We start from the raw sequence: 25701 nt of genomic DNA, 5'->3' as shown, positions 1-25701 counted from the left end.
TAAATCTGATGTTCCATACATTTTTAGTCCTTCTTCCATAGATTACTCCAGTGGGTGGATATTCTCGATCCGACAACACTCCTGGCGTCAGACGTAAGTAAAGTTCTTTTGGAAAGCAGGATTGGATGCATAGGACAGTTGGGTGATTGGTGACGCTGTAAATTAATCCAGGGCTTCATATCTTGTGGAACTCCATCCTGCCGCAGTTTATCCTTGCCTTTGAGAATCTGCATGCTTTTTAAATCCCTAACCACGGCTTGCTGACCTCACCTCTCTTCTTTCTCCTACCTTGGAACTGAGGAGGTGGTTCCTTCATCTGCGTTTCTCGGTTGAAAAGGGGAACAAACTTCATGTATTTTGGGGACATCTGAGCCTCAAGATGTACGTGAAGCTTTAATCTCGCTTTTTTCTGCTTCACAAGAAAAATGACTCTTGCTCTCGTAGCAGCAGAACAATCCTCATGTTAGGAAACGTTAAGAGCCAGAGAGAAATAACACGGGCTCAAGCTATTGTGATGCCATCGCAGCATAACCGGTTTGTCACACGATTCACAGAGGCTACAATCAGGACACTATTTTGCAGCCTTCAGCAAAGCTATAAGGAGTCGAGCTTTTATTTTGGCGGGAGATCCCAATGTTTTTCATTGAAAATTGGGTATTTTAAGGTCGGAGCAAAACATGCTCGATACTACAGTGGGAAGAGGGTTGGGATTATGGAAGGATGACATTGATTGGGCTGAAGGCTCTTCTCCAATTGGCGTGATGTTGTGATTCACTTTACAGTATACTCTGAAGTGCTTTGAGACACCTTGAAGATGTGATAAGGCACTATATCAAATGCAGGGATTATTATTTGAAAATGGAGTCAGCACAAAAAGAGAGAAACTTATGATCTAATTCAACGGCTAGAATTGATGTAAGACCGATTTATTATTGTCTCAAGCTTATCAGAACACGCCACGTCTCTGAGCTTTCAAGGCAAGTCTGTGCTTTCCAGATAACAACAACAACAACAACAAGATTCCATTTATAAAGCGCCTTTCACGTCAGGAGGACGTCCCAAGGCGCTGCACAGTTGGGTCATGACCCGAGCAGTGGGGAAATGGTCAGGGTGAGGGGAGGGGAGGGAGCGAGGAGGGGGGAAAATGGTCAGGGTGAGGGGAGGGATGGGAGGGAGCGAGAAGGGGGAAGAGAGTCGAGAAGGGAGCTGAAGGCTCGGTCAAAGAGTAAACACTGAGCCTTATGCAAACCTCGTGAGTGTCATGGATTTTCTCTCTGTGTTCTACGTCAACAGAAAGAAATAGAAAATGCTCAAGCTCCACTACAGGACAGCCAGCGAAATCTGAAGGAGCCGGTGAAAGATGAACAGGTCAGTCTAGTATGAACCCCAAAGGCAATCAAAGGCTGTTGTGAGAAGCCAACCACTTCCTGGAATTTTAGGGTCTGATAACCATTTGGGATTCATTATATTTGTGTGACAGCCCGGTGCAGTGGTAGCACTCTCCCCTCTGATTCAGAAGGTTGTGGTTTAAGGCCCACATCGGGACTTCGAATCACTTAGTCTAAGCTGATGGTCCAATGCAGTGCTGGGGGGAAGGGTGGTGTTGCATTGTCGGTGATGTCGTCTTAGGATAAGACATTAAACCAAGGTCCCATCTGCCCATTCAGATGGATGAAAAAGATCCTGCGGCACTATTCGAAAAGAGAAGGGAGTTTCTCTCTCCCAGTGTCTTGGCCAACAATCCCCCAAATAAAATTGGTCACTTACTCCATGGTTGTTTGTGGGATACAGTTGCTCTGCACAACTGGCTGCTGCACTTCGCCCACAAAATATACAGTATATCCTGTGAGACGCTTTGAGATGTCCCATCGACATGATAAGACGATTCACGAAATGCAAGCATTATTATTGACCGTGCAAATCAAACTTGGTGAAAAATCGTTTTTGAATTTTTCTGTGTGTGTGTGTGTGTGTGCCTTTCAGATTAAAGAGACACGGCGGCTCATGCTGGTAAGTGTTCAGGAATATTTACTATTAGCACGTCAAAGACAGCAGTTAGATAGTGAAGATATGGAGTTTACTGCAAAACAGTAAACTAAGTGATACACACTGGTTATTTTTAAGCATATTGAGAAGCTGCCCTGTAGGAAAGGTCCTATATATATCGGCCAAGAATCTCCTTCAGGAGAAGATTGGAGACCAAAAAAAATCAATGAGGCAGTTCAGAATCATTGTAGCTTTGGGCACCGTATCATCAATGCAAATGGAGCCTTTATTTTTCAGCTACTTACAGCAAATGTAAATGATTGCTTGTAGCTTGGCAATTGTGCCATCTTTGCGTGCTCATGTGATTAACCTAATGCCAGTTTCCTTGCTCTCTTGTTGATCCAGTCTGCGGTTCATCCGGACACCGGCCATTTGATACCGCTAGTTTTTCGACCTCAGGGTGAGTGTTTTTTTAGTTCACTCCTTGAAGTTCTGAAGTAGTTTGCTTAACAATGCTACTCATTGCTTAACGTGAAGTTTGTTATTTTTTTTCTCTCTCCCTCTTCCACCACCAGCATTCATGCCAATTGCTACGCCTTTGGTAAGTGCTCTGGAACACTCTTCCTCTATCCCTCCACCTTGCCCCTTCCTTGCCCATCTTCATATCATGCCTGAAGACCTTCCTATTCAACCGTGCCCACGATCACCTCCCCTTCTCCCCATCTCTGTGTCGTGCTCCGCCACTGTCAAGTGCTCTGGGACGCTACACTGGTGCGGGGCGCTACAAGTTGTTGTTGCGATACTAGAATGAGTGAAAGTTGAGTTTACCAGTTCAGAAGAAAGTCAACAACATTTCCCTCGTCCTCTCGTCCCCCATATCATCTCGAATTTTTTTAGCTCATTTTTACATTTTTAATGTCATTCTACAGATGTTTTTATCCAAATCTAATTTTTGCAAATTATAATCTGCACTGTGCCATTCGTTAATACATTGCAGTTAATAGTCCTATTATATATATATATATCCTGTTTATACTATAGCTTGGCTAGATCTGCCTTCATTGGCATTGATTTTCAGGGATTCAAATTATTTGCACGTCAGGACGCCATGTGCACATGGGACCTTTGAGACAGTTTATTTTCTTGACCAATGCTACTTTACTGTAGTAAGAGGAGTCCTGTAGCTTTGTGGTTAGAGCACTCACCTCGCAGTCGAAGGACCCTTGTCTGAGTCCTGGGCAAGGCGAAACCTTAGGCAAGTTTCCTTACTCCACACGCCTGTTTGCCCAGCAGTAAGTAGGAACATGGTTGTTAGTTGATCGGCGGATCGCTTTTCCGGCTGCTGTGTTTCACCCACAAAATATAGTCAATTCACTTTACAGTATATTCTGTGAAGCGCTTGAGATGTCTTGAACACGTGATAAGGCGCTATATCAAATGCAAGGATTATTATTTTTATGTAAAAAGTGACGGCAGGATGAGGAGCAACGATATTTTAAAGGCAACATCAATGTACGGAGTTAGATATACCCGGTGGTGTTTAGCACCTACAGCACTGGAGCAGACAGTTTCTCTCCCAGCTCTCGGTTGTAGGTCAATTTGTAACCGACTCCAGGTTTGGTAACTTTTCTTTTAACCAAAAGATGTCTGCAGCATTCATTGCACGCCAGTCTCCTATCCCACCCGGTAATCCTAGCTCTCCATGAGGCTGGGTGAGTGCACAGGACCTTCAGAGAGCAGGATCGCACTGCGTTGCTTTTAACTTAGATGTAAATAAGAAGAATCGATCTTAGAAAATAAAAAGGATCGATCTATTTATTTTCATTGTGCTTTTTTAAAAAAGTATCCCAGCTGGGCGCAGAATTGACAGAATCCTTCACTGTAGCAATAAACCCACAAAGTACTCATCACATCAACGTGCAGCCTTAAAACATTCCGATTACCCCGTACACTTTTCAAAAGCGTTCTGCTTGCATTTCAGGTGATCGGTATGCTCCTGCCTCACCGAGGGATGAAACCAGCTTTATTCTGGCAGGTAATGGTGGTTGGCGAGTAATCTAGACCTCTACAGCGATACAGTACATTATCAGTACTGCATGAGAGAAGTCGCTGGGAACACTCAGCAGCTCAGGCAGCATCTACGGAGAGAGGAAAGTGAGTTAACGTTTCAGGTCGATGACCTTTTGTTAGAACTGAGGGATGTTTGCAAGGGAGCAGTTTATAAGGACAAGCAGAGAAGGGGGCGGGGAAAGAAAGACAAAGGAAAAAAATAGGTGGAAGATGATGAGATCAGAGGTGTTGGTGGTTGGTGCAAGACAAAAGAAGGCAATGGTGGGCGATTATAGAAAGAAAAGTTGTGTCTGAGACCCAGAAGTATTTTGGCTTCTGTTTCTGCATGAGAGAGACTGCAAGTCAATATCATAAAGTGGTTGGGGTTTCAACGGAAGCTAGCACCGGGAAATTTGACAATGCAATACAACTTACATTTAGATAGCGCCTTTCACATCAGTACTTGGCATCCGAGCAAGGGGATGGGGGTGGGCAAAGTTGACCAAAAGTGTGATCAGAGAGGTATATCTTGAGTTTACGCACTTACTCTTCAGAAGAGTCGCATCAAGGTTAAAGTCCGGAGTTAGCCAGGTTCAAACTGAGAGGGTTGAAAGAGTTAGAAGGTGAGGGAATGAAGATCGGTGTGAAATGCAGAGAATCAGGAAGTGGGCTGTCCAGTGTTTCAGGTCCCGGATGTCTTGCCTGTTTATTAGTTAAGCTTGACAATAGTTCACTTGGTTTGCTCCGTCCGGGAATAGCGAAGGTCTCTCAATATTCAGAGACAGACATGTTCGACATGATTCAATTACAATTGAATGTCCCTGAGTCAAATCAAACTTTGCACCATACACACAAGTTACAGGGAGACCAAAGTTAATTTACCCTGAATTAATAATCTGCTGCAACACTTCACATAGTTTCCTGCATCCTCCCCTGTTTAGGTTTTAAAAGGCTGTTGGATTAAAAGTTTGGGCCTCCTAAGTAGTTTTCTCCCAGCAAACAGTGAAGATGATGGGAATGTTGGTGTATTCCCAGCTCTCAGTGCAGGTGCGATGCGATCGGAAGTGAAATGCTAATGTTTGGTATTCCATCAAATCCCAAGCTCACAGTACATTCACAGTCACAGTGCAACCGGATATTCAGCTAAAGTAAATAGAGTATGTTATAATGGGGCTGTGCTAAGAAAGAAATCCCCACGATATTGTTTTCAGTTTTAATGAAGTCTGCAAGCAGTTGCTAATGAGGAAGTGTGTGAAATCCTGTAGCTTAGTGGTTAAAGCACTTGCCTTGCAAGCCAGAGGACCGGGGTTCAATTCCGGGCAGGGTGAAATGTTGGGCAAGTTTCCTTACTCCGCACGCCTCTGTTCACCTAGCAGTAAGTAGGAACCCTGTCATTAGTCGATTGGCGGATCGCTTTTCTGGAGGTAATAATCGCTTCAAAGAGAAATAAAAAATTATAATAATTTGGTCATTCAATCCACGACTGTTTTTGGGGCGCTGCTGTGTGCAATTGGCTGCTGTGTTTCACCCACAAAACATACAGTCAATCACTACAGTCTATTCTGTGAAACGATTTGAGACATGTCGAAGACATGATAAGGTGCAAAATCAAATCAAATGCAATGATTATTATTATTAATATCCCATGTTCAAATCCATTCACTCCCTGGCCCTGTTTTTTCAAGTCCTGTCTTAAGGCCTTTTCGGTCGTGCTTACAGTCAACTCCCCCCTCCCCCACGCCTAAAGGCGCACAGTCAGGCTCCGCCATCGTTAAGCGTTCTGAGACGCTGCCCTGCGTGGAGGGGGCTAAATAAGTAGAAGTTGTTGTCTTTATAATATGCTTTTTCTTTTCTCTTTGTGTGCAGTTCCTCTTTCATTCTTACACCGCTGGCTTCAACTCGGTGAACCGAAATAAAACCACCTCTAGAGTGAGTGTGAACTTTGCAAAGAACTTAAGTTTGTATCTCATTCCGCTAAAAATCTGGTAGATCTTATAATAATACATATACATATTTATCAAGAGTATCCTAAGTAAAGGGCATTACACAAATGCAAGTTGATGATGTGTTTTCGTTTAGGATGAAAAGGTTCCTTTAAAGCAAGTTCTACTCTTGGTTGGATCAGTGACCTACACAACCTGTTTAGGGGTGAGTATTCATGGCATTAGGTGTATTTTCAAGAATTGTCTTGATGTGATGTAGGTGGGCTCCGTGTTGCTGGCTTCTTGTTTGTGTTTCTGGCAGAAGAAAGAAATGATTCACTGTCGCTCAAACAGCCATTAAATGCATCTCAACATTTTGCACTAACCTTTTGTTTCCAGAATTTAGTGAGGTAGATTGCTAAAAATCAGAATGTATTTCCTACATTCTGAATGGGTGTTGAATCAAGAAAAGAGCGAGAGGAAAGATGCTTGAGTTTTGCACCCATGTCGTAAAGCCTTCCAAGCTGTTATCCTTAGGCAAGTTTCCTTACTCCACACGCCTCTGTGTACCCAGCAGTAAATAAGTAGGAACCCGGTTGTTAGTCATTTGGTGGATTGCTTTCCAGGGGTAGTAATCCCTCCAACAACTACAAAATTTGGTCACTCAATCCACGATGGTTTGTGGGACACTGCTGTGCGCAATTGGCTGTTGCGTTTTCCCCACAAAATACACAGTCAGAGGCCACGGGGTCTGACATGGTAAGATTAATAGCAAGCTTATAAACACGCAGATCATAGGATAATGGGGTCATCCTCGAGAGGCTCCAATCTTGGCTGTTCCCTAATAATAATCCTTGCATTGCCAAGATTGGCAAACAGCTGGTCACCCCACAGCAGTTTTTGTTTTTGGTCAGCCGGGTGTCTGGAACTCTCTGCCTCAATCCCTCGGCCTTGCTCCCTCCCTCCCCACTTTCAAATCCCGCCCAAAAGGCCTTCCTTTTTGATCGTGCTTATGGTCACCTCCCCCCCACTCCCTCTACCCCTGGCTCGGGGTCAGACTCTGCCACTGTCAAACGCTCCGGGATGTTACCCCGCGTGAAGGCCGCTATATAAATGCAAGTTGTTGTTGTCTTGGCCAATGCGGAAACCCATCACCATGCTTAAGAGCCTCCAAACCAATTCTTTTTTTTAAATATAGGTGTTTCCGCAATTTGTGATGTATCGATATGGATTAAAGAATCCTGGAATACAGAGTCTGTTCAGAAACATTATACCTGTGCCCGTGCTTGGTAAGTAGAACGACTACTGTGCTTGACAAGTAGACCCGGTCACTGAGGGCTCTGGCAGCGAGTAGTCTCCGGGTTAATAAATAAAGAACTGGCTGTGCGATTGACTAAAAAAAATGGTGATCCTTGCATTTGATACAGCGCCTTATCTCATCGTTGAGACGTCTCAAAGAACTTCACAGAATATACTGTAAAATGAATTGACTGTGTGCGGAGTCCTGTAGCGTCCTGTTTTGGTCAGAGCACTCGACTTGCTAGCGAGATGACCTCCCCGACATGAATGGCGCTGTATCAATGTCAATTTTATTGTAATATTGAAGTATCTTGCACGAGGGTTGGGCAATGTTGTTGGTTCCCGCAGTTGCTTGGAATCTTTTCGTTGATCTCTTGTCTGTAATAGCAATCGCAGGAGCTTTCAATGCAGTAGCCGTTCGAGGTGTTGAATTGGAGAAGGGGATTGAAGTCACAGACAGAAATGGGAATGTGGTCGGAGTTTCTGAAGCGGCAGGAGCCAAGGTAAGGAAAGAAAGTATTTCAAATCAACAAGCGGCTGAATTGTCTAATAATTAAAAGTCCATCCTCTGTCATTGTGTGTCATTCAATAATCTGCAGGTGAAAGCACGACATCGATCAATCTCTTTAATTCTATTTGATTTAAGACTTAAGTCATTCCTCAATAGACTTTGGTTATGTCTCAAATAACAACAACTTGCATTCGGATCGCGCCCCTCACGCAGGGTAGCGCTTGACAGTGACGGAGCATGAGGCCAAGCCGGGGAGAGGTCATCGTAGACTTGAGTACGAGTTGAGGTGTAAGAGGAAGTTCTTCAGGCGAGACCTGAAGCTAGGCAAGGAAGGGGCAAGGTAGAGGGATAGAGGAAGGGTGTTCCAGAGTTTCAGCGCTATTTGATCTTTAGACGCGTTTGACTAGTGAGGATTCACTGAAAAACGTTTCAATGCTTCTTCCCTCTGAAGGCAGTGAAGGATACAGCCATTTCGAGAGCGGTGTTAATCGGAACCACAGTAGCTGTGCCCAACATGCTTGGCAGCTATTTGCAAAGGTAGGCAATCTTTTACAGACTCAAGTCAATCCCCTGACCATTCCATTTATATAGTGTGCTTCAGGCGGGGTAATATCTTGGAGCCCTTAACAATGCTGGAGTTTAACGCTGATTGAGCCAGTGAGAAAAGAGAGACGACCATATGCCCGGTCAAAGAGGAAGGTCTTCAGATGCAATCTGAGATCAGCAAAGAGGGGCAAGACAGAGGGATTGAGGCAGGGAGTTGCCAGAGTTTCGGGGGTTACTGGCTGAAAGCACGGCTGCTGATGGTGGAGCGAAGGGGACGAGGGACGTGTAGAAGGCCGGAACCGGCTGATTGAAAGTGGCGGGTGGAGGAGGAGAATAATAATAACTTCCATTCGATACAGCGCCTTATCACGTTTTCAAGACGCCTTAAAACATTTCACAAGAAAATACTGTGTATTTTGTAGGTGAAACCCAGCAGCCAGTTGTGCACAATTGGGAGATCTTATCTCAACCTTTAATCTATTATTTAAATAAGGGTACAAAACCAGCTTTGCTTTTTATGAAAATATTAAGATTGAATGCTTCGTCATTTGATTTTTTTAGGATGAATTTCATAAAGAGAGCCCCATTCGCTCTGGCTCCCATCAGACACATAGCGACCGCGCTGGTATTCGGACTGATGGTGCCGGTTTCCTTCAGCCTGTTTCCTCGGATTGGAAAGGTACGTAACCAGTGTTTAAGACCTTCAGCAGAACTTCTCTGTCCTAATCTCTTCCCACCCCTATGAGTACGTACCATCAGCAATCAGCATTGCTCCAGCCCCATTCAACCAGCCATTCCTTCCAAACCACCTTTGCAAATGTGTAAAGATGTTGCAAATCGAACATAGATTCCAGAGGCTGAAAGAAAGCTGTTTTCTTCACTGTTTCTTCTAAGATCAGTTTCTTCTAAGATTGTGGAGTGGAGTCCTGTAGTGTAGTGGTTACAGCACACGCCTCGCGAGCGAGTGGACCCGGGTTTGATTCCCAGGCAGGGCATAAAGTTGGGCAAGTTTCCTTACTCCACACACACACATGCCTCTGTTTAACCAGCAGTAAGCAGTAACCCAGTTGTTAGTCGATTGGTGGATCGCTTTTCCGGGGGTAATAATCCCTAGACGACATGCACAACAATCTCAATGATCTGTAAAGCACATGAAAGGAGAAGTGATGTGTGACTCTCACTGCCTTAGACGCTCACGCGAACAACTGCAACTTGGTTGGACAAGATCGCAGCGGCCCATCAGTACTCATACATGCAAAAAAAAACTCACAATGGCACTAAACCTTAGCACAAATCGCTGCTTACAGGAGAGCTGTGAGGACAGGGAAGGTGGAACGAGGTAGAAATGAAAGTAAAACAGATACTTAACAGCACAAATCCTTGTTCAACTTTTTGTTTCAGATATCCAGGAGCAGTCTTGAGCCGCTGATCCAGTCGGCCACAACACAAGATGAGCTGTATTACCACAGAGGGCTGTGAAGGACAGTTGCTGACTCAGATTGCATCACAGAGACACATATGGTTTGTGTGGGCACCTCTTGTTAAATGCCGCTACACAGGGAGGAATTCCACCTGGGTATAAATTCACTACGTTGCTGTTTCTGGAGTCCTGCAGCTCAATGGTTAGAGCACTCGTCTCACAAGTGAGAGGACCTGGGTTCGATTCCTGGGCAGGACAAAACATTGGGCAAGTTTCCTTTCTCCATACGCCTCTGTTTACCTAGCAGTAAATAGGAACCCAGTTGTTTAGTCGATTGGCAGATCGCTTTTCCAGGAGTAACACCCTCAAAAATAATAATAATATGGTCTTTAAAAATTCACGACTGTTTGTGGGACACTGCTGATGCGCAACTGACTGCCATTTTACCCACAAAATATACAGTCACATTACAGTATATTCTGTGAAGTGCTTTCAGACGTCTCGAAGACGTGATAAGGCGCTATATCAAATGCAGGGATTATAATTATTATGTTTGTTGCACATCACTGTACGCACATTGGCTGCTGCGTTGGCCTGCAAAACACACAGTCACTGCACTAACAATAAGTCCTGTGAAGCGCTATGAGAGAGATATCTCCACGATGCTGTATGAAATGCAAGGATAATTACCACAAATTCTGTTTGTGGAGCTTTTTGGAGGGTCCAGAATATGGAAATTCTTAAACTGTTAGTTCTTTTAAGAACAGTAGAAAATCGGCTGCAAAGTTAAGACTGAACACAATAATTTGCCAAATTTCTGGACGCTCTGAAATGTTACTTTAAATGTGGACCCAGGTGGAATTTCCCTCCAACAGCTTGATATGAAGATATCCTGGTGCTAAAATTCTATAATCATTTGATGTCCTGGATGGAACGAGCAACGTACAGAGTTAATTTAATTTTACAACACTTTGATCTCAATCTGTCAGAAACCAGCTGTAATTCCTACTGAAGTATTTTCTATCCTGTTTTGTCACTTAACAGTTAATTCATGTTAGCTCATGTAGTTGCAATTTTCGGGACACAAGATATCGTGTTTGATGAAGTGGACCACTAGATGATCGCTGGAAGCAATTTAAATATTACAGTTCATATTAATAATAATAATTTGGTCACTCAACCCAGAGCTGTTTTGTGGGACACTGCTGTGCGCAATTGGCTGCCGGGTTTCGTCCTCAAAACACACAGTCACTGCATTTTACAGCATATTCTGTGAAGCGCTTTGAGACGTCTCAATGATGTGATAAGGCGCTATATAAATGCAAGGATTATTATTATTTTATTATATTATCTCCAAGCACCATTGCACAACTGTCTATTTTGGGGACCAAAAAGATGAGAATCCACAATTAAATGTGGCCACATGTGTTAGAGGTGTGTTTTATTTTGTCCGTCTTAAATTCTCCTGTCCTCTCTTGCAGATGATTGCTTGTTGTGGTGCAGCGTACAGAGACAGTCCTTCAAAGAGTCAATCTCTGTCTGCGAGCCTGAACAGGCAGTGTTGCCGGGTCTTCGACAAGCAGTGGAACGAGTTTGGTCCTGGCATGTATTGCATTAAGAGTCACTGAGTGGAAATCACGAGTGTGGAAACGCTGTAACATATCTTTCCCCTTATCCACTCCCCAGCTACTGGCAAATATATTTTCGTCACATCATCAGCCAACTACCTCACCAGCTTGGAATTTCCCACAAAATCATGTTTTCCATTTAGGGAAAGTGTTGTATTGATCCTGTTCAACTTGATGCAGACTGTAAAGACTGCTAAAATATTGTAAATTAACCCATTGTAATTGAGGAATTGCACCTCATCCAGTGGTAATAAATGCAACTAAGACACAAGTTTGCTTTCCTCTTATTTATTGTCAAAATAGTTGAGAGAAACTATCTCGGATATCTTGTCTACTGTTGTGGTTGTAATACCTGAATATATCTCTTAAACGATTATATTATAATATTAAATATATTAAAGAGAGAGTGTGCGTCACCAACAGTGCTCTTATTTCAAGTGAAAAGTTGCTTACAATTCACAAGTTTTTCTTTCTCAAATGTCAAAAACTATTTTAAATCTGTTGATAATCGTGGAGTCCTGTAGCTCAGTGGTTAGAGCACTCGCTTTGCAAGTGAGAGACCTGAGTTCAATTCCAGGCAGGTCAGGGCGAAACCTTGGGCAAGTTTCCTTACTCCACACGCCTAATAATAATCCCTCCAAAAAACCAAAAACAATAATTAAATTGGTCATTTTCAATCTACGACTGTTTGTGGGACATTGCTGTGCGCAATTGGCTGCCGCGTTCGCCCACAAATATACAGTCAATTCACTTTACAGTGTGTTCTGTGAAGCGCTTTGGGATGTCCTCCCGACGTGAAAAGCGCTATATCAAATGCAAGGATTATTATTATAATATCATTGGGGTAAGCAACTTCCTAAATGGAGTTACTTAGCTCATGTATGCAAATTAACAACCATTATCACTGGAAAAACCTGGAGCTAATGATTAGATTTGCAAAGGCTGTTCTCTTCCTCCATTTTCTCTGAATATTCTCCCCGCTGCAAAATGCAAGGATTATTATTATGTGGCTCCTTTACATTTGGTGCAGCACATTTCACTTTGGGAGGACGTCCCAAAGAGCTTCACAGGATATACTGTAAAGTGCATTAACTGGTCGCACAAAAGCCCATGGATTGAGTGACCAGTTTTTATTTTGGGGGATTGTTAGCAAGGACACCGGGAGCAACTTTACCTCTTTGCCAATATTGCCACAAGATCTTTTAACATACACCTGAACAGGCAGGTGGGACCTCGGTTTACAGTCACGTCCGAAGGACGGCATCTCTGACAATGCAACAATCCCTTCAGCAGTGCATTGGAGTGTCATCTTAGACTATGTGATTCCATGTCCCGATCTGGGGCCTTAACCAACACTTCTGGCTGAGAGGCAAGAGTTCTACCACTGTACTTAGTCCAGAAACCTTTTCCATTGGTAAACATATTGAGCACTTTTATTTTTTTCCCTTGAAGCTGATTGGAGACAATGATCCATTATTCAATTTAAATCCAAAATTTTATTTTTCCAACAAACAATTCTTGTGTGAAAGTTTTCCCGTTTTACCAAGCTCCGGATTATGTGTGCCCAAAACACTGGTTCAAATATATCCAGGCCACATCGCGTTAAATGGTAAATGTTTCAAGTCCCACTCCGCCCAGCTTCATCTAACTTTACAATGGAAAATATTCTTTGGCCCCACAGGGCAGATTCAATGTGTTACGGATAATTATACGTTTAATCAGTTTTACCAAACAGTAAAGTAAATGTATGTGGTTGAAATGGGTGTGTTTGAAACACAGCAAACAAACCTTTGGGCTATCAAGATTGTGCGCTGTTTATTGTACTCTGCGATAAACCGCCTTAACTGAAGCGTGAGCGAATCTGACAGACGCCCTCCCTACAGCCTCCGCACTGCTCTCAATTGTGGAGTTCTGTAGTGTTGTGGTTGTAGCACTCGCCTCGCAAGTTGCATTCCGGGAGTAATAATCCCTTCAAAAAGATTTTTTTTCAAAAAATAATAATTTGGTCACTCAATCCACGCCTCTTTGCTGTGCGCAATTGTCTGCCACGTTTCGCCCACAAAATATACAGGTCAGTTCACTTTACAGTATATTCTGTGAAGCGCTTTGAGACAACAACTTGGATCTATATAGCGCCCTCCACGCCGGACGGCGTCTCAGAGTGCTTTACAGTAACGGATCCCGGGGCCGAGCCAGGGGGAGGGGGAGGAAGGTGACCAAAGGCGCGGTCGGAAAGAAAGGTCTTCAGCAGAGACCTGAAAATGGGAAGGGAGGGAGCGAGACGAAGGGAGTGAGGAAGGGAGTTCCAGAGTCTCGAGGCATAGTGGCTGAAGGCACAGCCGCCAAGGGTGGAGCGGAGGACTCGGGAGGACGAGGAGGAGGTCAGACCCGGAGGAACGGAGGCCACGGGCACTGTTTTGAGGAGAGAGGAGGTCAGCGAGGTAGGGGGGTGCAGAGGAGTGCAGGGACTTGAACACAAGGGAGATGATTTCGAAATCGATCCTCTCTGGGATAGGCAGCCAGTGTCTGGCAAGGCAATGGGTGATCGGGGAGTGGAGTTTGGTGCGGGTGAGAATGTGGGTGGCAGAGTTTTGAATGATTTGGATTTTATGGATGGTAGTGGATGGGAGACCGGCGAGGAGGGCGTTAGAATAGTCCAGCTGAGAGGTGACAAAGGCATGGACCAGAGTTTCAGCGGCTTTTGGGGAGAGGTATTGGTGGAGACGGGCGATCCGTCGGAGGTGGAAGAAAGTGGTGCTGGTAAGGGACCGGATGTGGGGGAGGAAGGACAACTGGGGGTCGAACCTGACGCCTAGGTTGCATACAGGTTCGGAGAGTTTTAGGGGGAGGTCGGGTAGGTGGCGGAGGTGAGAGCCGTGAGATTTTAGACATTGACAAGAGCCAAAGAGTATGGCTTCCATCTTGTCAATGTTCAGCTGAAGGAAGTTTGCGCTCATATAGCCCCTGAGATCTGACAGGCAGCTGACAGAACATCAGGGGACTAGGGGTCGCAAAGAGAGGTGGAAAAGTAGAGTTGGGTGTCATCCGCATACATGTGGAAATGTACCCCATGTCTGCGGATGACGTCCCTAAGAGGGAGCATGTAGATCAGAAAGAGGAGGGAGCCAAGGATGGATCCTTGGGGTACCCCGCAGGTAACCGGGTGAGAGCGGGAGGAGCAGCCATTTGTGCAGATGTACTGCTGGCAGTTTGTGAGTTAGGACTCGAACCAGGCGAGTGCGGTCCCACTGAGGAGGATGACGGAGGAAAGGCGGTGGAGGAGGCTGGCCTGACTGTGTCGAACGCGGCAGAGAGGTCCAAGAGGACAAGGAGGCAGAGGGAGCCCTGGTCACAGATGGAGATGTTTGTGACTTTCATAAGCGCAGTCTCTGTACTGTTGGCGGAAACCGGACTGGAGGGGTTCGAAGAGGGAGTGGGAGGAGAGGTGTGCACGAAGTTGGTCGGCAACAACCCGTTCTAGAGCTTTTGAGAGGAAGGGCAGGTTAGAAATAAGGTGGTAATGGCTTGGGTTTGAGGGATCCAGGGAGGGTTTTTTCAGGAGGGGGATGATGACAGCAGTTTTGAGGGAGGCAGGGACTGGTCCGGAGGAGAGGGACTGGTTGATGATGTCTTCACTTTACAGTACATTCTGTGAAGCGCTTTGAGACGTATCGATGACCTAATAAGGCACCACATCAAATGCAAGGATTATTATTATTATAAATGCCATTCAATACATTATTCTCACTTTGCTTGAGATTTCTTCCAGTTATTGCGAAAAGATGTCAAGAATAGTGATTCCATATATTAAAAAAAATGATTTGGATACAAACAGAATCCTAAACCAACCGTGCATCAAATTAAGATGTAATTAAATATTTAGATTGGCAATAACTAAAAACAAAAAGTGCAATTAATGTTCAGTTACAGAAAACGTGGCATGATGAAGGCGGAGTGGGAGACTCACTCGGTGAATGAATGCAGCGTTGTGTGCAGAAATGCCAACTCTTCCCATTGGAGAACTATGAAAAATTGCTTTGGAAGCTGTGAGATTCTCATCAAATAAAATAAAAGTAACACCAGGTATAACATACAGTAAACAACACTCATTCAATCTGTAAATAGTAGAACTGATCATACTAAAGCATTAAGTCCCTCAAAAATTGGGTGTTCTTCCCAGCTAACCAACAGACCACAACTTACGTACAGTAATTCTATTACAAATCAGTTCCAGACAACCTTCTTGGCCAGGGTCAAACTTTCAGGCAGTTTTTTTGGTGAAGGAATGCTTAAAACATCCTGAAAACGCCTCCTTGGGCCATGTGAGCGTCACTGACTGCTCTCACGTGGTGAGCTGCTGATGTTAATCACGTCACAAGTAGAATCAGTGAATTTACCCAGGATGAGTGGGGAGGGACGGGGAGGGGGAGGTAAGGGGGTTAATTACAGAATAAAAATGGTCACTGGCTCTTTGGCTGTTTGTGGGACATTGCTGTGCACGAAATTGGCTGCTACCTTCCGCCCACAAAATAATAATAATTGTTGAATTTTCACGTCATTGAGATGGCTTAAAGTGCTTCCGAGAATATGCTGTTAAGTGAATTGACTGCATATTTCGTGGACGAAACGCACAGCAGTGTCCCACAAACAGTCAGGGATTTTTTAGTGACCACATTTTGCTTTGAAAGGTATTATGACCCCCGGAAAGCGATCCGCCAATCGACTAACAACAACAAAATTACATTTATATAGCATCTTTCACGTCGGGAGGATCTCCCAAGGAGTTACGGACCCGAGCTGAGGGTTGGGGTGTGGGAGGGGGGGAAAGCAGGGAGATCGAAAGCACGGTCGAAGAAGAGGATCTTGAAGTGGGTCTTGAAGGTGGCGACGGAGGGGGCGAGACGGAGGGACTGTGGGATGGAGTTCCAGAGGGTGGGGGCAGAGTGGCGGAAGGCCCGCCCAGCGATAGTGGGGTGAGCGAGGCGGGGGACATGAAGCAGGCCGGAGCCCACTAAGCGGAGCGAGCGAACAGGGTGGTAGGGGGTTAGGAGGTTGGAGAGGTAGGGGAGAGCAAGACCATGGAAGGTTTTGAAGGTGAGGACCAGGATCTTGAACTGTATCCTCTGTGTGATGGGAAGCCAGTGGAGTCAGGCGAGGATGGGGGTGATAGGGTCACGGAGTTTGGTGCGGGAGAGGACATGGGCTGCAGAGTTCTGGATGATCTGCAGCCTGTGGAGGGAGGAGTTGGGGAGGCCGACAAGCAGTAAGTTTGCATAGTCGAGCCTCGATGTTATGAAAGCATGTCTGAGGGTTTTGGCGGCCTGCGGTGTGAGACGGTGTCGGAGCCTGGCGACGTTGCGGAGGTGGGGGAAGGCAGAGCGGGTTATGGCACAGATGTGGGGTAGAAAGGACAGTTGAGGGTCAAACAAGACCCGAAGGTTCCGGACTGGCTCAGTGAGGTGGAGAGTGTAACCATGGATGGTGATGCTGTCAGCGTCTGAGGTAAGTAGGCGCTGATGGGAGCCAATCAGCAGAGCCTCGGTCTTGTTGATGTTCAACTAAAGAAAGTTATCTCTCATCCAGGTCTTGATGTCTGACAGACATTCTGTCAGGACAGCAGTGGGTCCTGGAGTCAAGGGTAGAGGTAGAGAGGTAGAGTTGGGTGTCATCCGCATACATGTGGAAGTTGACCCCATGTCTGCGGATGATATCACCAAGACGGAGCATATAGATATTGAAGAGGAGGGGACCAAGGACAGAGCCCTGAGGAACGCCGCACGAGACGGTCCGGAGGCTAGAGGAGAAGCCATTTGAGGAGATGAAGTGCAGGCGGTGTGAGAGATACGATCTGAACCAATCAAGGACAGCTCCGTGGAGATTGAGGTGAGAAGAGAGGCAGTGGATGAGGATAGAGCAGTCGACGGGGTTGAAAGGAGCAGAGAGGTCAAGGTGGATGAGGAGGCAGAGGGAGCCCTGGTTGCAGATGGACAGAATGTCATTTGTCACTTTAACCAGGGTGGTTTGTGTGCTGTGGGCGGCACGGAAACCCGATTGGAGGGGTTCGAGAAGGGAGTGGCGGGAGAGGAAGGAACGAAGCTGAGAAGCAACAACTCGTTCCAGGACCTTGGAAAGGAAGGGAAGGTTGGAGATGGGGCAGTAGTTAGGGAGTAGAGAAGGGTCCAGGGAGGGTTTTTTTAAGGATAGGAATGATGACAGCGTTTTTTAAACAACCGGGTTCCTACTTACTGCTGGGTAAACAGAGGCATGTAAGGAAACTTGCCTGAGGTTTCACTCTGCCAGGAACTGAACCCAGTTCCTCTCACTTGCGAGGTGAGTGCTCTAACCAACTGAGCTACAGGAATCCACATTAAAGTATAATAGTTTACACTGATTAAGCTCTCTGAGATGCGTTTTGGAAATGTGAGGAGTGCATCGCCCTGTGTGAGGGGTGCATTATAAATGCAAGTTGTTGTTGGAACAGGAGTTACCCATTTTTTCAATAACAATTGGGGGAAGAATTTTGTTTCTAATGTGCATTTCCACACATATGGGCTTTACAGGATGTGTCACATGCCCCCCCCACCCCCACACACTTTTGAACACAAAGAGAATGAGGCTGACAACTGAGTCAGCAGATCTTCTCGTGACTGACGGACAGATCACTGGTGAGTGCTCTTGAACAGAATGATTTGCTGAGAGACCAGAAACATTGTGTTCAGCTCTGCTCTCTTGCACAAGGTCCTTAAAGAGGATGCTGTCTCTACAAGGATCTTTGTTGATGCGCTGGCACAGTGCCGGCTGGAAAAGGACAATCGAGTCATATCTGAAGCATCTGCTCAGCGGCCGCCAGGTGATACAGGAAGTTTTCGGTCGCCGGTGGGAAGCGACGCTCTTTCAAGACCTCCAGGGTGATGGTGGGCTTCCGATTCTCACCTGACGCTGAGGCCAGGGAGGCCAGATTAGTCAATATTTCTTTGTTTTCAATGAAATTTCCTGAAATAAAGAATGAAAAGTCACATGAAAGCAACAACAAACTGCTTCTGGTGTGGGGTTGGTATCAGGAAGAGTGGAGGACAGGGAGGGTAGGGGGTAGGAGGGTGGCCAAAGGCACCTTCGAAGAGGTGGGTCTTGAGACGGGCCTTGAAGGAGGCAAGGGAGAGGGCGAGGCAAAGGGAATGTGGGATGGAGTTCCAAAGGGTAAGGGGGGGGGCAGAAAATGAGATCAAGCCACTGATCTGTAGCCACTGATCTGGGTTGGACTCCAGTTGAGGTTGATAAATGTGACAAGCTCCTCAATGTCTCCAGGACACTGCCTAGAGTGAAGCACATCCTGCCTCATACCTGGTTCCGTTACCTGCCCTGTGCTGAGGTAGATGTTCTCAGCCAGGCAGCAGCAAGACCACGACAATTTTTATTGCTGTGCAGAAATTGGCCAATGCGCTCGCTTACACCCACAACAGGACCTACCTACACCTTGTAAGAAAAAGAACTCTTCCGAGATGTTTTGATGTCGCTGGCACCTTAACAAGGGCAAGTTCTTTCACGAGAGGAGAAAAGATTGAAGAGAAAGGGAGCAACAACAACAATTTTGCATTCATCTAGCGACCTTCACGCAGAGTAGGGTCCTGGAGCATTGACAGTGGCAGAGTCTGACCCCGAGCCAGTGGAAGGGGGGATGGTGGGGTGGGGGGTACGGGTGGTGGGAGGTGACCGTAAGCACGTTTAAAAAGGAAGATCTTCAGGCGGGATTTGAAAGTGGGGAGGGAGGGGACAAGGCAGAAGGATTGAAGGAGAGAGTTCCAGAGTGCAATGGCTGAAGGCATGGCCACCAATGGTGGAGTGTACAGGATGAGGGACAAACAGGAGGCCGGAACACATCATGCGGTAAAAATAATGACCGTTTCGGAATAAATTACCTTGATGACTTGACTGTCTGATTTGTCTGGGTCATCAGCTAACTGGACAATGAGTTGGCCGATGTCCTTGTGCAGTTTACCCATTGTCATTGCCTCTGCGGTGGAGAGAGGGAAAACATTTCTACATCAGAAGCGACAAGAAAAAACGCGTTTAATTCTTTACTCAACGGACACAAGATTTTCCTGGCCATCGACAATATAACTGTCCATCAACAGCTTGACCGTGCTAAGGAAGAGGATGGTCCAATTTTTAATCAGTTGGGAGGGAAATGAAAAATGTGAAGCTTTATTGCACCGTTTATTTTAATATGGTGATAAACACCATATTAAACCTGCTATGAAACATCGTATTTTTCACCCCAACATGTGACTGTCGTCATCACACATCAATGACTCACTAACGCTGTTGCTCCCAACAATGGCTATTGGTATATACAAAAGATCTAAAACGGAACACAAAGTACACGTTTAATCCACTTTCGGTTGTATGATGTGAAGTGCTTTGAGACGTCTCGACGACGTGATAAAGCAATAACCCAAATGCAAGGATTCTATATGATACATTCTGCAATAGACACACTCTGTAGATTGCAATGGACATCAGAGGCCCCAAATTCCGCCTTGTCTTAGTTTTTTTTTAAGATCAACAACAACAACTTGGGTTTATACAACACCCTTCAAGCCAGATGGCATCTCAAACCCCTTTTGTCTTACAATTTAAGTTCCTACAGAACTGCGCAACAATTCTTAAATTCAGCCTTAATTTGGAATCCAGGTTGTAAGGACGTGACTGTTCTCACAGTTTCTGAGATCTATATTTCGGACTTGGTGTGACCTCTCCATCACCAGGTAGAGAAATAACTGTTCAGTCGCCCGATGCAGCAGCGATACCTTTAGCATGTGGACTAACGTTGATCTCACTCTCCAGGAGATTCACAAACACATCGTACAGGTCTGACCGGTCAATCACCTTTACGTCTGTGAACCCAGCGACATAACCTGCGTGAGAAACAGACACAGATATTGTCATAGCATGTCACAGCTCAGAAACAGGTCATTCGTCCTATCAAGTCCACGTTGGTGTTTTTCTCCACCTCAGTACCTTCTCAATCCCCCCACAACTTTAATATTCCCTCTTCCTCAACCTAGCACCTGGATGATCACTTTCCTTTGGGTGTCAGTCGGTAGCACTCTTGCCTTTGAGCCAGAAGGTTGTGGGTTCAAGATCCATGTAGGGCCTTTGAACTCACAGTCGAGGCTGACACTCCAGGGCAATGCTGAGGGAGCGCTCGATTATCAGAGGTGCCGTCCTTCAGATGAGACATTAAACCAAGCTTCTGTGTCTGTGTCTGTCCAGGTGCAAGTTAAAGACTCTCCAGCACTATTTGAAAAGAGAAAGGAGTTTTTCCCCCTATCTCCTGGCCAACAATCCCCCCAGATCAAATTGGTTGTTGTTTGTGGGACATTACTGTGTAACGTTCTTACCTGTGCAGGTCTTTAAAGCATCCAGTTCTTCATGGTTCAAATGAACGTAAGGGTGAAGTATTGACCAGTCCTTTCTGTGCCAGATTAGTGTTGGTAAAGTCCTAAACAACAACAATAAAAATTCATATTCTTTTTATCTTTCACACACTTACAGACTACCTTTTATCAGACCTTTCACAGTGGGAGGACATCCCAAAGCACTGACTGAGAGCCTGAAATGAGTGTGGGGAAGCGGAGAGAAAGCACAGTCAAAAAGAAAGATTTAAAGATAAATAATAATCCTTGCATTTGATGCAGCGCCTTATCATGTCTTCCAGACGTCTCAAAGCGCTTCACAGAATATACTGTAAAGTGAATTGTAAAGTTGTGGCTGGTTCCTGTGTGTGGTGCGTTTACCTGGTGAACTCTTGCAATGCTTCTATGCGAGGGTGGTGGACGATAATTCTCTTCTTTAGCATCAACGCGGTGTACAGGATAATGGTTTCCATTCCAAACTGATTTACTACGTCTGAGATTAAAAAAAAGGGAGGAATAAGCGGACATTGTTTTTTTAATCCCCCCCAGTACAAAGTATTTATAAATTAGATAAACTTCAGGCTTTGTGGATTTTAAGAGTGGACAGAAATGGGCGCTGTCACTAGCATGGGGTCCAAGTGAAACAGCATCAGCCTGAGATTTATTTCTCTGTATAAAACACGGCTGTCCCATCATTTATCCAGCATGGACTAGTTGGACTGAATGGCTTGTTTCCGTGCCGCAAAGAATTATAGAAACCCCAGCAGAGATAATAATAATAATAATCCTTGCATTTGATATAGCGCTTTTCACGTCGGGAGGACGTCCCAAAGCGCTTCACAGAACACACTGTAAAGTGAATTGATTGTATATTTGTGGGCGAACGCGGCAGCCAATTGCGCACAGCAATGTCCCACAAACCGTCGTAGATTGAAAATGACCAATTTATTATTGTTTGGGGGTTTTTGGAGGGATTATTATTAGGCTCTGTGTGGAGTAAGGAAACTTGCTCAAGGTTTCGCCCTCTGCCTGGAAAGACACAGGGCACAGAAAAAGAATTTGCAACTGTCCACGCTGGTTCTATTTCCCCACTGGAACCACCTACTCGAATCGCATTTCCCTGGTCGTTCCCTATAGGTTATGGCCTTTCCCACCATTATTTTTGAAGTGTTTTATTTGTTGTGATAGAAATACAAACCGTGCCATTGTTCATAGAGACTCCAATTATTTTGCCCTATATCCCTTGATACTCTGAGCTAACAAATAGCTATCCACCCCGTGCTCTAAGACCCTATATAAGGCCTCTACATAAGTGCAAGTTGTTTATAATAGAGGCTTTAGCACAAAAGCCTACTCCGGTACTCAAAGTACTGTATAATGTTTTGCCTTTACCTTTGATGGATCCTGCAAGGTAAGCCTTTTTGGTGTCGTAGTCCTTGACAAGAAACGACCCATTCTCCTCACTTTGACAGATGCCTTTAGTAAGGACAGAAATGTAACTCTCCATCATCTTGGCTGGGTTGCCATGTTTCATGTATATCCTTCGAACGAATCAAAAAATTATTGTTGACATAATATATATATATAATATATACACACATGTGCCTCTGTTTCCCTAGCAGTAAATAGAAACCGTTTGTTAGTCGATTGGCGGATCACTTTTCCGGGGGTAATAATTCCTTTTTAAAAATATTGGATCAATCAATCCATAGCTGTTTGTGGGACGCTGCGGTGTGCAATTGGCTGCTGCGTTTCGCCCACAAAATATACAGTCAATTCACTTTACAGTATATTCTGTGAAGCGCTTTGAGATATCTCAATGATGTGATAAGGCGCTATATTAAATGTAAGGACTATTATTATATATATGTATATAATGTGCAGTATATATATAATATGCACCCAAAAGTATTATAAGACAGAATGAGTCACAAAGAATGGCTTTTCCTAAAACCATTTGTTTTTAACTACAAGAGTAGTGTTCACTCAGCCTGTTTCACAGTCCCCTGCCTCCCCACCTCGCTTTGCCCCAACTCTCTGGAGCTCCATCCTAGAATCCCTCCGACCTGCTCCCTCCCTCACGTCGTTCAAGATCTGTCTCAATCTTACCTCTTATTGGAGTCGGAGCCTTTGTGCAATTTATAATGGCACACGTTGCCAAAAGCACTGTGAGCGACGGCAACTGGAGTTAAGCGCTCTAGGACTCTACCCTGCATGAAGGGCACTATATAAATGCAACTTGTTGTTGGCGTTGTTGTTGTTTTCCAGCCCTTTGGAACTTACCTACATAACACTCTGCCAAATGATGCATACTTCTCTGGGTTGTAGTCTTTGGCAGTTAGCACGAGAGAAAAATGAGTCACCTATGAGGAAAGAAAGATCAAATATCAGCGTCACCCAGATTTGCACCACTGTCAAGATAAAAAAAACGGCATATGTTTCTACATCACTTGATTGTTACAATTCCGTCACAGGTTTCTGTCAAAGTGCTGCAGAATAACACTTTAAAGCAAAAAGGTCGCAACCTTAGGCAAGTTTCCTTGCTCCACACTCCTCTGTTTACCCAACGGTAAGTCGGAATCCGGTCGTTAGTCGATTTTTCTGGGAGCACTAATTCCTTCCCAAAAAAAATTTGGTCCGTCACTTATGACTGTTTGTGGGATACTGCTGTGCGCAACTGGCCGCCGTGTTTCGCCCACAAAAAACAATATGCCCTGTGAAGCTCTTTGAAACGTCTCAATGGCATGTCGTGGAGTCCTGTAGCTCAGTGGTTAGAGCACTCGCTTTGCAAGCGAGAGACCTGAGTTCAATTCCAGGCAGAGGGCGAAACCTTGGGCAAGTTTCCTTACTCCACACAGAGCCTAATAATAATCCCTCCAAAAACCCAAAACAATAATAAATTGGTCATTTTCAATCCACGACTGTTTGTGGGACATTGCTGTGCGCAATTGGCTGCCGCGTTCGCCCACAAATATACAGTCAATTCACTTTACAGAGTGTTCTGTGAAGCGCTTTGGGACGTCCTCCCAACGTGAAAAGCGCTATATCAAATGCAAGGATTATTATTATATTATTATTATAAGGAGCTATATCAAACGCAAAGGTTATTATTATCGTGCTATATCGAACACAAAGATTGTTATTATCGGTTGGCAGAGGCATTATTCAGGCTTAGATGGTGTATTGCCCTGGTTCGGCCCAGTCAATAGAAGAAGGAGAATAAAAGAGCCAGATTCGTATTTAAAACCGATGTACCTTTGACAATGCAGTGGGGTCCTGGACTTGTGTCGTCGTGATATAATACCACGTCCTTCTGAACTGGCCAAACACAAAGGTGTGGAGGACATTGTTTTCATCGGTGAGACAACACTTCCTTAAGAGTAATTCTCGGAACTCTGCTGTGATGGTGGGATAAGACCAGACCCACAAGGCATCGCCATTTGTATCTTTTTCTAAGCAGGAAAGATTTTGACTGTGAGAGTACGCAATGGTCAGCATTGGAAGTTAGTGCAGAAGGTTATAACCTGATAACCACCATTTCTCCGTTGATCAATACAGCAACAACAACAACAACAAGATTCCATTTATAGAGCGCCTTTCACGTCAGGAGGACGTCCCTTATTAATACGAATTAATAAGCCAGCGATTAATATAAATCATTAACCGGGGGGAGGGAGGGGACCCTTCTTTACAGGGCGAAACGTGGGGCAAGTTTCCTTACTGCGACACGTCTCCGTTTACTCAGCAGTAAGTAGGAACCCAGTTGTTAGTCGACTGGCGGATCGCTTTTCCGGGGGCAATAATCCCTTCGAAATATATCGTATCCCGTGAAGCGCTTCGAGACGTCTCGGGGGACGTGATAGGGCGCCGCATCACATGCAAGGATCACCATTCTTCTTATTAAAATCGTTAGCCGGTGATCATTATAAATCAACGACTAATAGCAAGTACAGATCAATAACCGGTGCCGCTCCTTCGCTCAGTGAAAACCATTCCATCAAATGCAAGGAATTATTATTTAGGATTATTTTTGGGGGTCTGGCAGCTCCTGATGCTGAAAATACTCAATGAATTTGCTCTGATCCCACTGACTGTGTGTGTGTGTGTGTGTGTGAGAGAGAGAGAGAGAGAGAGATCAGATCAGGGCCCTCAATCCTCGACACATTCCTGCAGATTTGCCCTAAACAGGAAATATTTCCCCCAAAACAAGCACAACAAAGTGCTACACATAAACCTTTCTCTCCCAGATGGATACAATACTTTTGTGCAAATAAAACAACTCCTTGCAATCACGTAAATATTGTTTTTTTTTGTTGCAATAATGTACATTTTTTTTTGCTGCAATAATGTATCTGTTTTTTTTTTGGGGGGGGGGGAGGGGATTCCTGGCCGAGAGCTAAACCAGGAAGAAACTGCATGCATTGCAAACTTCGCTGGTGTGGTTTCGAAACCGTGGGGGTGAAATAAATGCACATTGCACAGTTCAAGCTCACTCACTTGCTTTAAATTGCTAAAGATATAGATGTATTCCTATTTTTGCAACCGACTGAAGGGAACCAGGAGCAAATATTAGGTACTTACCGACCAGTCCCACACTCTGCATCAAAGGCAATGCAGCCATTGCTTGGCTTGTGCTCCACAGTCACAGCTAAAGCTCTCTCTTTCTTCCTTCCTTCTTCCTTCTTCCTTCCTTCTCTCTCTCTCTCTCTCTCACTCACTCACAATCCGGGTTGGCAAAGGAAACTCCTTCTGCACCCACATCAAACCAATCCAATCAGATCCAAACCAACATAAATCAAATTGAAAGCAAAATTAAGTTACTTATTTTTAAAAATAATAATAATAATAATAATTCAGTCACTTGGATCCACGGCTGTTTGTGGGGACGCTGCTGTGCGCAATTGGCCGCCGCGTTTCGCCCGCA

At 44.9% G+C, this 25701-nt stretch overlaps 2 protein-coding genes across 2 annotated transcripts; one reads left to right on the top strand and one right to left on the bottom strand.

Moving 5' to 3' along the window:
• Positions 1 to 27: 27 nt before the first annotated feature.
• sfxn4 (sideroflexin 4) lies at positions 28 to 11776 on the top strand (the record flags this gene model as incomplete). The annotated part of the gene is given in 14 exon segments (XM_007903608.2): positions 28 to 93; positions 1294 to 1368; positions 1984 to 2010; positions 2392 to 2446; positions 2562 to 2587; positions 3968 to 4021; positions 5902 to 5964; positions 6115 to 6183; positions 7156 to 7246; positions 7644 to 7759; positions 8219 to 8304; positions 8875 to 8992; positions 9715 to 9834; positions 11215 to 11776. Coding segments are annotated over 13 exon segments (924 nt in total), but the record flags the coding sequence as incomplete, so codon positions are not given.
• A 5917-nt stretch (positions 11777 to 17693) lies between these two features.
• Positions 17694 to 25483, bottom strand: dennd10 (DENN domain containing 10). The gene is given in 10 exon segments (XM_007903607.2): positions 17694 to 18339; positions 18342 to 18354; positions 19278 to 19372; positions 20169 to 20276; positions 20763 to 20863; positions 21159 to 21270; positions 22170 to 22318; positions 23061 to 23140; positions 24033 to 24229; positions 25359 to 25483. Coding segments are annotated over 10 exon segments (1056 nt in total). The 5' UTR covers positions 25399 to 25483; the 3' UTR covers positions 17694 to 18178.
• Between the last annotated feature and the right edge of the window lie 218 nt (positions 25484 to 25701).

The sequence above is a fragment of the Callorhinchus milii genome, unplaced genomic scaffold (assembly GCF_018977255.1).
Source record: "Callorhinchus milii isolate IMCB2004 unplaced genomic scaffold, IMCB_Cmil_1.0 Scaffold7, whole genome shotgun sequence".
Lineage (NCBI taxonomy): Eukaryota > Metazoa > Chordata > Chondrichthyes > Chimaeriformes > Callorhinchidae > Callorhinchus > Callorhinchus milii.
Note: the sequence above shows the minus strand (reverse complement) of the source record. Positions and strands in the feature narration are given on the sequence as shown.